Source organism: Pseudorca crassidens, chromosome 12 (genome assembly GCF_039906515.1).
Source record: "Pseudorca crassidens isolate mPseCra1 chromosome 12, mPseCra1.hap1, whole genome shotgun sequence".
In the NCBI taxonomy this organism is placed as follows: Eukaryota; Metazoa; Chordata; class Mammalia; order Artiodactyla; family Delphinidae; genus Pseudorca; species Pseudorca crassidens.
Genome location: NC_090307.1, coordinates 75017647 through 75030932, shown reverse-complemented (window position 1 = coordinate 75030932; position 13286 = coordinate 75017647). Strand labels below are relative to the sequence as shown.

The window sequence follows — 13286 nt, the reverse complement described above, 5'->3', positions numbered from 1 at the left end:
TTTTTTAACTGAAGCGTAATTATAGAATTTTATATCATGCTTTTGTCACCTAACAATGCATTGTACCCATTTTAACGAGTTTAATGAGGTGTGTGCAGCCAGCTTTAAATTCTGCATGAAGTACCTTCTGGTCAGTGTATGAATGGATATTTACTGGGTCCCATCTTGGTGCCGGGTACTGTGTGGGGATGTAGGGAACAGTAGAGGATGGAACAAATTCAGCATCTTCCCTCACAGAGTGGAGATGCAGTCAACTCAGAAGTAACAGCCACTGAGCGGCAGGGTTTCATGAGGCAAAAAGTACAGAAAGAGCTGGAGCCAGCCTGGTAGGGGCTTAGGCTCCTCTGGGTTGAGGAAGACCCAGTTGCTGCCAGGAGGGCACCCCAGTCTGTGGGGATTGTTTTGTTGGGACACTGCACAATGTACTGATTAGACGGGCTGTCCTTGGTAGGGGACGCTCAGGTAGTTTTGTAGGGGTTTGGGGGACCCCTACTGAGGAAGACAGCAGAGAGACTTAACCGAGGTCTGGGTGCTATTTTCCTTCAGTGGCACGTTTTATCCTCTCAAAATGGTGTGTTTTGGCTTCTTTATCCTACCAAGGGTTTCAGATCCCATATACTGGGGGCAGAGCGGGTACTGGCAAACATTCTCAAAAGAGCAGAAGAGACTTTAAAGAGGTGATGTCACACGAAGAGCGGAGAACTGGACCCTGCCTTTGAGATGGGCACTTTAGATGCCTCTTGCTTCCCTTATGGCACAGCCCTATCTGCATATCAGGAGGGAGGCTGCTGTGGGTGGCAGGTATTTCTAGAGGATCTGTACTATTTTGGAAATGTTACTGTCTGTTTAATAATGGTGGGCATTTACTAAGTAAGCACTGGCTTTGGATAAGACGTTGGAGGTAGAAGGGTGAATAAGTCGCAGTTCCCACTCATTTTCCTAGTGTTAATCCTTGTCCCTTGTGTTCCTGATATTTTTTTACTTTCAGCTAAGTAATCATTTGTTTGAAGAACTTGCCATGGATGTGTACGATGAAGTTGACAGGCGAGAGACTGATGCAGGTGACTTAACATGTGGCTTTATCTACTAAGCTTCTGTTATCAGTAGGCAGCAACAAGCTGCCAGCCTCAGTGTTTTGCCCAATTTTTACTGTCCTGATAACACGTGTGTCAACATTGACTCTTGTGTATGCTGGCTTCGGAGTGTGCTGCCCCTAGTCTACCTAGTAATGCGAGAGCCATGGCTCTTAGAGGAGCAGTGGCGCCCGTGGTGATGAGATTCTATCTCTGGCTCTTTCCTCTGGCTAGTCTGGCTTGCCACGCAAAATCACAGCACCCTGGTGACCGAGACAACCGTCGTCCCCTTCCTTCCAGTCAATCCCGAGTATTCATCGACACGGAACCAGGCAAGTGGCCAAGTCCAAAAACTCACTAGTAGTGATATTTGGGGAATGGCTGATATCATGGTATTTTATTTTCCCAGGACAGGTATGTAAGATTTTTTGATTGATTAAAATGTTAATATCCTTTACACACACACACACACCCCCCCTCACAAGTTGATAAGAAAAGCAATAGAAGTTAATAGATGACTGGGAAAGAATATAAAACAATTCACAAAAGAAATATAAATGGCTGGAATTCCCTCACGGTCCAGTGGTTAGGACTCCGCACTTTCACTGCTGATGGCACGGGTTCAATCCCTGGTTGGGGAACTAAGATTCCACAAGTGCAAGGGCAAAAAAAGAAAGAAAAAAAGAAAGAATAAATGGCTTTCAAATGTGAAGAAATGTTTAATCTCATTAGTAATCAAAGAAAGCAACCTGAAGGCATTAATGAAAGTTTTATCAATCAACTTAATAAAGTATCAATACATACTAAAGGATACTCCAGACTGGTAAGGATGTGGCAAGATGGGCTTTCTCATGCTACAGATAAGAGTTTAAATTGCTGCAGACCTCAGAAAAGCAATCTGTTAACTGGTTTCAGAGGCCTCAAAATTAACTGCATCCTTCCACATAGGAATTCCTCATCTGGGAATATGTTCTAATCAACTAAAAATACAAAGCTTTATGCACATTTTCATCGAAGCACTGTGTGTAATAACAGAGCACTGAAAAAAGCCTAACCATCCACCAAGAGCAGTGAAGCTGAGTAAATTATGAAGCTCTTTTCATTTTCATTGATTACTGGTTATATATAATGATAGAGTCCCAGCATCTAGACTATAACTTTATGTTGAAATTTTAAAATTTGTCCCTTCAAATTAATTTTTGATTAGTAGGCCTACTTCAGAACTGAATTGATATTAGAAAGAAAGCATTAAGAGAGCCATTTTGTTTTGGTTCACAAAAATAGATATGCATTGTGAGAACTTAAATGTTATATTGTTCTATTATGTAAATGGTTTTAAACTGTTCACAAGGAAAATGTTAAATTTGATTCAGTTATGGCTGTGATTGATGATACTTTGAGCATGCTGGAAGGTCTTTGCCGAAGTTTAACAGTAGTCTGACTAGTTTTATGTGAATATGTGTGTATTTTTACATCTGGGAATATTTCCAATTATTTTCTCACCCTCAGGGCAGACAGAAACTAGCTCGGTTTAACGCCCATGAGTTTGCCACTCTGGTTATCGACATTCTCAGTGATGCCAAGAGGAGACAGCAAGGTAGTCCTCTCTCTAGTTCAAAAGGTAACTGTTTCAGACCTCTAAATGTTTGCTTCTTTGGCCTTAAAACTTCACACGAGTGTTAAAGTTATAAAAAATAATTAAAGCAGTCATTGACACCACAGCTTAGTTAAAGCCCTGTAAGTTTTACTGGTGCTATGTTGTGACGACAAGTTTCTCTCTTTGAGTCCTGGTGAATTATAAATATTTCAGCGTTATTAACTGTGATTCAAATTTATTTTATATATGATTTTTTGCCTCTTGGGTCACCTGTCTTCCCTAAAAAATTGCATTCTGAAATTAACTCAAAAGTCTGACTTAGATCTTGTTAAAGGACATAAGAAACTAAACCCTCTTGACTGAAATTCCAGCTCACCTGCTGTTGTTTACCTACAAGACTGAGTTCTCCATAATTAGAATTTGTCGCTATAAACTTTAGATGTCTACAGCAAGAGTTATTGGGGTTTAAAATTGTGAAGAGAGCACCAAGCACCTATTTCCGAGGTGCCCTTTGAGTCTTGTTCAGTAGCTCAGGGTCCTGTCTCCATGCTTGGGAACATACTTCCTCCCCAGCACTGATGCTGTATCTTTTTTGTTTTTTTCTAATTGTAGAAATAATACATTTTTAAATTGAAAAACATGTAAACAGGAAAAATACATACCGTAAAGATTCAGTTTTCAGTCAGCATCACATTCCCCAGAGATAGTAATCGTTAACTGACAGCGATTTGTTCTTCTTGATTTTACTTATTCAACCAGACATAAACAAGTTCTAAGAAACTTTATTAAATTTTGGTGAAGGTGCAGTGATAAGGGTCCTTTAAAGTCTCAAAATGTACAAATTCTTTGATTTGGTGTTTCCATTTCTAGGTGTTAATTGAGAGGCAATAGAGATGTTACATGTATGTTGTATATAGCACTGGAAACATTAGAAACAAATAAGCAATCATAGAGCAATTATTAGTTACATATTTGAATAGTGCACACTTTTTTTCAGAGACTATGTAATGACATAATATAAAGTAATAAATTAATTTTTTTAAAAGCTTTAGTATAATCCAAATTTTGTAAGGAAAACATTTATATATATACATATGTACAAGTGAATATATCACATGTAAATATAAATATACCACTAATCCCCATTACTCATGGATCTCGTATTTGCCAATTCACCTATTCATTAAAATTTGTTGCCTCAAAATCATACTGACAGCACATTGATGGTAATTTGTGGCTGTATGCAACATGCTGAGAAATTTGAGTCACCCAAAATGCACGTTCCCAGCTGAGATTGAACAAGGCCATGCTCTGCCTTATTGCAACTCTTATACTGTAAACAGGTGTCCTTTTGGAGATTTATTTAGTGCCACAGTTTTCACATTTTTATCCTTTTTGTTGGTGATTTCCCTATTTGAAGTGGTCCCCAAGTAGAGTGCTGAAGAGCTGTGTAGGATTCCTAGATGCAAGAAGGTCGTGTTGTGCCTTGTGGAGAAAATACATGTGTTAGACTAGGTTCGTTCAGGCGTGAGTTATAGTGCTGTTGGCCATGAGTTCAATGTTAATGGATCAACAACATATATTAAAGATGTCTTTAAAGAGAATCACATGTAAAACGAGGTTATATATTTATCAGTTGACAAAAATGTGATCAGAGGTTTGCAGGAAACTAACCCTGTGTTTCCAGTCAGAACAATGGTTTAGTATTTGCTAATTCGTTCTTCACAGCAACTTTATAGAACGTAACTGCTACAAATAATGAAATTGACTGTATGTATGTGTATATGCTTAGGAAAAAGACTGGAAGGAAATAGAACCACATGTATCAATAGCTATGAATGATTATCAGTTTCAATTTTTCTATATTGAATCTTTATCACTTCTATAATCTGATGGCACGTATATATATATATATTTTTTAATTAATTTATTTTGTTTAATTATTTTTGGCTGTGTTGGGTCTTCGTTGCCGTGCACAGTCTTTCTCTGGTTGCAGCGAGCAGGGGCTGCTCTTCGTTGGGGTGCGCGGGCTTCTTATTGCAGTGGCTTCTCTTGTTGTGGAGCATGGGCTCTAGGTGCACGGGCTCAGTAGTTGTGGCATGTGGGCTTCAGTAGTTGTGGCTCGCGGGATCTAGAGCACAGGCTCAGTAGTTGTGGTGCACAGGCTTAGTTGCTCCGAGGCTTGTGGGATCTTCCTGGAGCAGGGCTCAAACCCGTGTCCCCTGCATTGGCAGGCGGATTCTTAACCACTGCACCACCAGGGAAGCCCCGGCATGTATATTTTAAATATTAATTTTAAAAATTAAAATTCTTTTTAAGTAAACATAATTTATCACCAAGATATTATCCATCGAAATATCCAGAAACAATATTGGAAATTAGAGGTTTGCTTGAGTTGCCTGAAAGAAAGTGGAGAGACTTGGATAATTTGTGAAATCTTTCATTCAAAATGTCTTGGAGCCAATGGAGTCATCCCTGCTTCCCTATAGACCATACCTTCCTGGTGTGCCCATGTGTGTCCAATGGATCATTCTCCTCTTTCTCTCTCTCTCACTGGCATTCAGCTAACGAAAGGCCGATGTGCCTACTCTTTGATCACCTAGTTTCTAGGCTCCACTTTAACAATTTCCTTTCTGTTTTGACTTGACATTACCTTGTAAACAAGGTACAATTATAACTGAATTGCAGTTAATCTTACATTAGTTACAGCTTTATTTTCATGATTTCGAGCTACACCCTGTTTCCTTGAATGATTACAAATTTGGGAACCTATCCCCTTATCTGAGCAGCTTTTTCCTAAACCATCTAATTAATTTGCCCACATTTGGCAGGTCGCTCAGAGGAATGCTTAAATCTGTCTCTGCAGTTTTTAGTAGACTCTCTGTCCAGTTGATAACTTGCTGTTATCCCTTTTTGGTGTGCATATAACCTTGCTATTTCTGTCATTTTCTTCCAGTCTTTTAAATGGCTAGTTTTTTAGGAAAAAAGTTTTTTGCAAGCCTGAAGTAAAGTTTTTTGCTTCTATTGATAGACAATGTGGAGCTCATACTGAAAACAATTAGTAACCAGCACAGTGGTGAGAGTCAGGACAATGACCAGCCGGACTATGACAGTGTGGCATCAGATGAAGACACGGATCTGGACGCCACTGCGAGCAAGGCACACAGGCAGAAGGTGAGGTGGCACACCGCACACAGAAAGAGACTGTGTTTTCTTTTCAGATCTTTCCCCCTGAAAATTTGCCTGCTTTGTAAATCACTTGAGGGCTAGGCTTGTGAAAAGTGCTCTGGAAGTAGAGTTAGGTTTTCTACTAGCTTGGGCCAAGCAAAGGTCAATGAGGTAAATAGTTTTAAAATAGGGGGTCTGTTGTCCCTGAGTCAGTTGTTGACTCACAGCCCTTCTGCAGTTTTGACTTTATAAAACCTGTGAGGAAGGACTGGTGGGTTTTATTCTTTCAACGAATGTTTACTTTCGTTGGGTAGTTATCCACACTTCCCTGGATAATATTATCCTGAGTGAGGCCTAGTCCCTCTCTACGAGGCCGTCACCGCCTGCCCAGGAGGAGAGAGAACTGCAGTACAAGGGTCATAAACACACACACAAGAGGGGGGTGGGGCGGTCAACAGAGACACAACTTGTCACTGAGGAGGAGTATCAGGGGAGGCTTTAACGTGTGCCTTGAAGAATGCCTGGGGAAAAAAAAAAGAATGCCTGGGATGTGGGCGTGTGGAGAGGCTGGGGAGGGTGGGCTAGACAGAGAGGAAGTGAGACAGCGGCGTGGGGGGGTAAGGGAATCTGGTCATGTGTGGAGTCAGCCTGAAAGGAGTGGGAGTCAGAGCTGCAGCAGAGGGCAGGGGTCACACCATATGCAGGAGCGTGATGCCAGACCGAAGAGCCTGGACCTTGGCCAACAGTGCAGAGCCCAGGAAGCTTTTAGGCAGGGCAGGAGGGCGATGTCAGCCATGTTGGGTCCTCTGTTTTGGGAGGACTGTTCCGGTGGACCAGGGAGTGGAGGAAGGGAACCCAAGTAGGAGGTGCTGATGAGGTCCAAACAAGAGGTGACACAGGTTTACCTCAGGGCCTTGGCTGGGAGGGTCTGGATGGAAGAACAGTTACTGTAGCAAAGTGTGAGCCCGAGGACAGGGCAGCAGGGGCCTGGCTGGTCTACCCACTGCTGAGTGTCCCAGACCTGGCCCACAGAGGAGCCCAGCGAACATTGGAGAATGGATGAACAGGAGGAAGATAAAAAAGGCAGGGCTTGGCAATAAGTTGGATATTTGAAGTGGGAAGGTAGACTTACTGGAGTTCTGTCCAGAGTTTTCCAGCTTACACAGCTGTGAGAACCAGTGGCGCCACTGGCAGATGCAGGGAATGTGGAGGGGATAGCAGGAGTCACCTGTTCCATCTGAAACATCTCTGCCCGCTCTCCACAGAAGCGCTGGGTTCACTCGAGTGAAAGCTGGGTCATGACAGGACCCTACACGACGGGGTCCCTAGACTGGCCGGCCTCCGCCTCCTCTCCGCCTTGCACACCCATTCCCTCCAGCTGAGCCCTGCCACTGGCTGTAACACCCTTCCTCCAGACAGCCATCTGACTAATGACCTCCCCTCCTGCAGGCTGTTGCTCATGTCCCACCTACCCACGTCTCAGGTTAAAATGCACCCGCCTTCACCCCAGCTTCAGCTCCCCAGCCCCTCACTCTGATCCGTTCTATTTATTTTCCATCTCACTTATCACCTTTCACCGTACTATATAGTTTTTTATTTTTTCCCTTTCTCACTCTGTTGGGATGTAAACACCATGGAAGCAGGAATCTTTGTCTATTTTCTTTTCTTATGTATCCCAAGCTCCTAGAACACTGCCTGATGCTTAGTAAAAAAGCATCAGAAAAGTTGGAATGAGTGAATTAATGAAATAATGAATAAAAAAAAATGAATGAGCAAGAGAAAGGCAGACAAGACAGATGTGCATAGTCATTGTCAGAAAGGATTTGTAGCCCCACTGTCTGATCTATTAGAAAATATTGACTTGAAAATTTTTCAAATACTTTCGTAGCCCTACCTTTATGTTTTAGTTTTGCATTACGCTTAGAAGCTTTGATTTGGTTTGATTAACTTTGCGATCCAGCTGGCATGGTCAGAATTTGAAATTCTTTAGCAGTTAGTCTTGAATGTTATCATTGTCTCAGATTGTGAACATTTTCCCCAATTTATTTTTAGAGCCTAGATTCAGATTTATCAGATGGACCAGTCACTGTGCAGGAATTTATGGAGGTCAAAAACGCTCTAGTGGCTTCTGAGGCCAAGATACAACAGCTAATGAAGGTGAATAACAACTTGAGTGACGAGCTGAGAATTATGCAGAAAAAGGTAACATGTCAATAAATGCCAGGACGGTTGCTCTTTAACCCCATAGTATAAGGAAGAATCCCAGGCATGATGCTTGTGGTCAGAGGGAAGAAGCACAGATCTAAAAATCTTTGGGCCAAGCTGTCTTTTTGGAAGCAGTATGTATTTTGGATATTTTAAATGAAGTAGCTTTGATTAGAAATAAATCCAGTGTAAGTTTCCCAGGTAGGAAAACATTACAGCCTATTAAGTGTTTGTGTCAGTTGTAGAAACCCTTGCACTATCCTGTGCTTCCTGGGAAGCTAGACACCACTCCATGGATGTGATTCTTCCAATTTATTGCTTGTTCTAAAGAATAAGCACGCCATGGAGACAGGGCAGACGAAAGCCCAGGACAGGTGTATGTGTTTATCCGCATTCCAAACCCCATGCCACACAAGGGGTACTGTCCCTGTTCACTGTAGTCTAAGATATTACCCACCCCTGCCCTGGCAGCCCAGTCCCACAGCCCTGCCTTTTTTTCACCAGTAATTACCACTAATTTATGATGTCCTCAGAGCCACAAAATAGGTACTCAGTAAATGTAAGAAAACATTGTGTTTGCACCAGCGAGAACCGTACGCTGGTAAGAAACAATCCCATTTGCTCGGCATTTCCTTGTTTGCCGCCTTTTGAGAGAGTTAGAAATATATAAATATATTAATCTCTATCTGTAAAAAAAGTATGGCTAATAGTAGCAAGGAATATGCTTCAGAGGGGATTACGTATATAACTCTTTATAAGAATGCTAAGAAAAAGAAGTGGAAAGATTCTAAATTCTGCCCGAGACTTTGTAGGTACTGCTCCCATCATTCAGTGCTCTACAAAATGAGATTCTGTACACTTCCTTAAACAGAAACAAAACAAAGTATATATCTGTGTCTTCCTACTATCATTTGAAGAGTGATGCTTCAGAATCATTATCAGGAACAGAGGACGTGGTGCACCTCATTTGTGGCTGGGCCCTTTTCAGTGGTGCTTCCTAAAGGAAGGCTGAAGATCTAAGAAGAGGTCTGTGCCCCTCTGCTTGTCAGGGAAGAACACTGCAGTGCACCCTTGCCTGCGGCTTGGTCCAGGATTCTTTTGAGTTCTAGATCATTTTTGGAGACGTTTTGAGATAGATGGCCTCAATACCTATAATAGAAGGGGACAAGAATGCCTGAAGATCGATCAGATTTTAATCAAACACTTGTCCTGTGCCACCCTGGCCCTGTCACCGGCTGGTGTGCAGCCATGAACAAGACAGACAAAGTGCCTTTTTGCCATAGCATACAGGGCTTGCACTTTTTCTGTCTTTTCTGAAATATCTTTTGTTTAATGAATTACAGTTTGTCTCATTAATTGAACTAATGCATTTTTTTGAGGTGACTTTTTCTGAAACATGCTGACTTTGCCACTGCAAATCAGTCTGTTAAGCATCACCATTTTTATTCTTATTATTCTCCTTTTAGTATTTGTAGAAATCGCCAGAGATAACCTCAAATCTCTGAAAGCAAATGTCTCAAGCTTCTTTAAGAAATGCAGAGTGGAATTATTTGCCATTGTTCATAGATTATCTCCTCAATTCTTAGAAATGCTTTTGATTTATGAACCTATTATCTATAACTTTTCATGTCCTGTTATACTCCTTCCAGACAAAATAAGTGTAGTCTGGTTCTTATTAAGATAAGCACCATTCAGATTTATCTGAGGATATCTCGCTAAGTACAGAGTACTAAAATTTAAAAAAATTGAGACCAGGAACTAGTGGTCATCAAAGCACATTAAAGCAAAATCCAGGCTGGATGTTTTAGAGTGAAAAGTGTGAAGATAAAGTTTAAGATTTCAAGACCTTGTCTAAAATACTCTAAGAGGTTTTCACATAGACACACGAGCATGTGACCAGATCCCCCAGTCCTACACTGAGGACCATGTGTCAGTTATGCTCCTCACTGGTTGGACCTTGACCATTTCATTGTAGAACACGGGTTCCCTAATAAGTAGTTTTGACAGGCACTTTATGCCTGTCTGTTTCCTAGAATGTAGGAATTTTCAGTAGCTGCTTGTCACTTTGCAGCTGTTCTTTCTTTGGAAAGGGAGTTGCAGATATAAGTTATGCCCTGAAAGCCTTTCTGGTGTAGAAGCAATCTATCCTTTCTTAAGGATCACGCTTTGAGAAAACTGAGAATGAGAGTATTTCTGTTGCAAAGACAGTAAATCAGACTTTCACAAAAGTTTGGCACTACTAGTATAAAGTATGTGGAATTTGTTTATTTAGCGAAGATGCATTGATTTTATTTCAAAGTTAGGTAAAGTTTTTTAATATATATATAGTTGACGAAGTAGCATGATTTGTGTCTGATCTTTCACATTTAACAGTTGCTTGGAAAAGATGCTAATTAATGAAGAGGAGCAGCCACTATTGGTATATTTTTCACAGATCGGTGCTTTCTTAAATAGAAATTGAAAGTAACTCCTAACACTGAATGGGCTTGCTATTGAAAAAGTAATGATCTCCTGGTGCAAACACAGTTGCTTTTGGACTTAAGCCTTGGCCCTGGTGGGGAATTTGGTCCCATTTTACAATCTCTGTCAAAGAGTAGACAGCTGAACTCACACCACACCCAGCTTATAAAATGTCCTGGAAGATGGAGGAGCACCAGAGGGGAAGGACGTTGTGCAGCCTGGACTCAGTTAATTGTGTTTAAAATGCCAGATGCTAAAGAGTAACTCGGTTCCTTGCTGATCCCTTAACTCTAATTCATCCAGCGCCGTGAAGCAGCCTGCATGTAAGGAATGGAAGGAGCGTTCAGGGTCTCCAAGTGACAGCCTCTAACTAAAACGGGGTGGTGCCAGGCAGATTAGAGTGTCTAAAGCTGACACCACGACGGTCGCATTTTTGGGCGGCAGAGCCAAAGGAGAGAGAGGCCAGGTATTCCGGCCCTGGCTGAAAGATGACCGATCACCAGAGGGCAGCGCGCGCTACGTGGAGCGTTCAGATGAAGATGTTGATAGTTCAATAGGTCTCCGGTTTTCTTCGTGATATGTTAATATAGCAAACTTAACCAAGATCTGGTTCCCTCTCTTTTTAAAAAAGTGCTAAATTGTTTGGAATTTTAAAGAGTATTATGTAATAAAAACTTGTTGATCTTATTTTTTCTTGTTGGCTTTTTGGGAAGCAGTAGCTCATCTGATTTTTCGTAAGCTGAATTTCACTGTCTTTCTTGCTTTGCAAAGCAACTCTAGTTATCTTTGTGCTGCTTCCATGGTGTCTGCTGACATTTTTGGCATTTGCAAATTGCTCAGGGCTCATTTGAAAAGCAAGTTACCTAAGTGATGTCTTAATGATCTCAAGCTCTTGCTTGAAACAGCTTTAGAATAATCCAGAGTGCAGCTTGCCTGCAAACGTTTCCCAGGCCCACCGTGACCAATTTTTACGTGGTTAGACAGTTCGCTTTTAAAAAGTCCAAACTGCAACCTTTTCACATTCAGAAATTAGCTATTTAATTTGCTTAAGTGACAAAGTGAGTTGATTGCGTTTCACTTATTCTAGAAGAAAGAGTTTTGGTTTGTAGTTGCCTTTGACTTTCAACCCAGCGAGCTGTTAACTGTTCTTGTTGTTAAAGCTGGTAGTTGTATGCGTTTACTTGGTGTTTGCTTTTTCTGCTTGCTATAGAAAAACACAGTCCCACTGCCAAACATGTCTTTCAGCTTCAAACACTCCAGAGTGAAAATTCGAACCTCAGGAAACAGGCCACAACCAATATATATCAGGTGCAAACTGATTCTGAGTACACAGACACTTCCAACCACTCTTCTTTAAAGAGACGTCCATCTGCCCGGGGCAGTAGGCCCATGTCCATGTACGAGACGGGATCAGGTCAGAAACCCTATCTCCCAATGGGAGAAGTGAACCACCCCGAAGAGAGCAGGACGAGACTCCAGCCTTTCCCCGCGCACGTAAGTAACACCACTGGCGCTTCTGCTTTTCACTCTCTGTCCAGCCTGACTCCTGCCTTCCCTCTTCTGAACCTGCAGATCCCCAGTCTCTGCTTTGCCAAATTGGGCTACAAGAGTCGTCCTTGTGTTTGCTGTATTAACATGTCGACAGGTGCTTGCAGTGTTCCCACAAGCACTCAGGGCCACTGGCCGAAAGTTTTCCAACGACCCTGGGGATTCTGGCTCTTGCTCAGCCCCCCTCCCCTTTTTCTCCCCCGTATCCATAATAACTTTCCCCGCCAGCCACTATTGGAACTTTTTTGGTAACAAGCTTCCTTCCCTATTTCCAAAAACAAAAGCAAATTATAAAGGTTACTGGCAGCAGTAAGTACCGTCTTCTTTGAGGTAAACGGGCATGTGCCCCCTTACGCACAGGAGCCCTGAGAATTCAAGGCGCCTCCTCTGCTCCTCCCAGTGGAGCGGGTGGCGTCTGTGGCCTGGGCATGCAGGCCAGGTCTGGAAGCCTCTGGACCTCCGCAGCCCCTGCACCTGTGGTCAGTGTGCCTGCTTAGCTGCATCCTCCTCCCTGCGTGGAGAAAGTGTTGCTTTTTCACTTCATAAGAATGAGATGTAAGAATTCTATATCGACCTTACAAGCGTTACATTCCAAAGATTGTATTCTGTAACAGGCTACTAGTGGAATAACTATTGTGTTGTGAGGGTTTCAAATATTATATTTCTTGGGGATTAATTTGTTTTAAAAAACCCATGTTTTGACAAAATGTTGCAGGCATTTTGAACCTGTGTGATGTTTTCTCAAAGAGTAATATTTATCTTTTTGAATGTCAGAGTTATTCTTCAGTCCACTCTTATAGGAATTTCCAAAAAATTCTCAGAGTAAATAGAAAGTAAAGGATAGTAAAGGATATGGTCTAGGAAATTAAGCCCTAGTTTAATTTTGTCAAGCTTTAATGTGATAAAATTACAGTGTTGTTATATTGTAATTGGGAGTCTACTACTTCAACTTTTTAAGTTGTTTGGGCTGAACATTCTAAAGCAATTGATTTGATACATTGGGTGTAATGGGAATGCCATTGAACTAAGTTAAGAATCTTATTTTTGTATAACTGAAAACAAAATTTAGGAAAAGCCACTTTGTTAGTTTTCACAGTATACTTTTTAATTTTAGAAACATTTAAAATGTAAGAACGTCTTATTATTGTAAAAGTTCTATATCTGTACTAAGGAGCAGATTGATAGCGTATACCAACTTTAAATCATTTGTATAGTTTTTCATTTCATATCATCTG

At 41.5% G+C, this 13286-nt stretch overlaps 1 protein-coding gene across 15 annotated transcripts in view; it reads left to right on the top strand.

Moving 5' to 3' along the window:
• The window catches only part of GIT2 (GIT ArfGAP 2), a 46922-nt gene that overhangs the window by 21104 nt on the left and 12532 nt on the right, over nucleotides 1–13286 (top strand). For 3 of the 15 annotated variants that reach the window (XM_067700525.1, XM_067700527.1, XM_067700524.1), the window contains exons 10-15: nucleotides 989–1061; nucleotides 1308–1405; nucleotides 2583–2694; nucleotides 5702–5844; nucleotides 7891–8040; nucleotides 11749–11997. In XM_067700525.1, coding sequence (XP_067556626.1) covers nucleotides 989–1061; nucleotides 1308–1405; nucleotides 2583–2694; nucleotides 5702–5844; nucleotides 7891–8040; nucleotides 11749–11997 — 825 coding nt within the window. The other 12 variants (XM_067700529.1, XM_067700530.1, XM_067700528.1 and 9 more) reach the window with 8 other exon arrangements.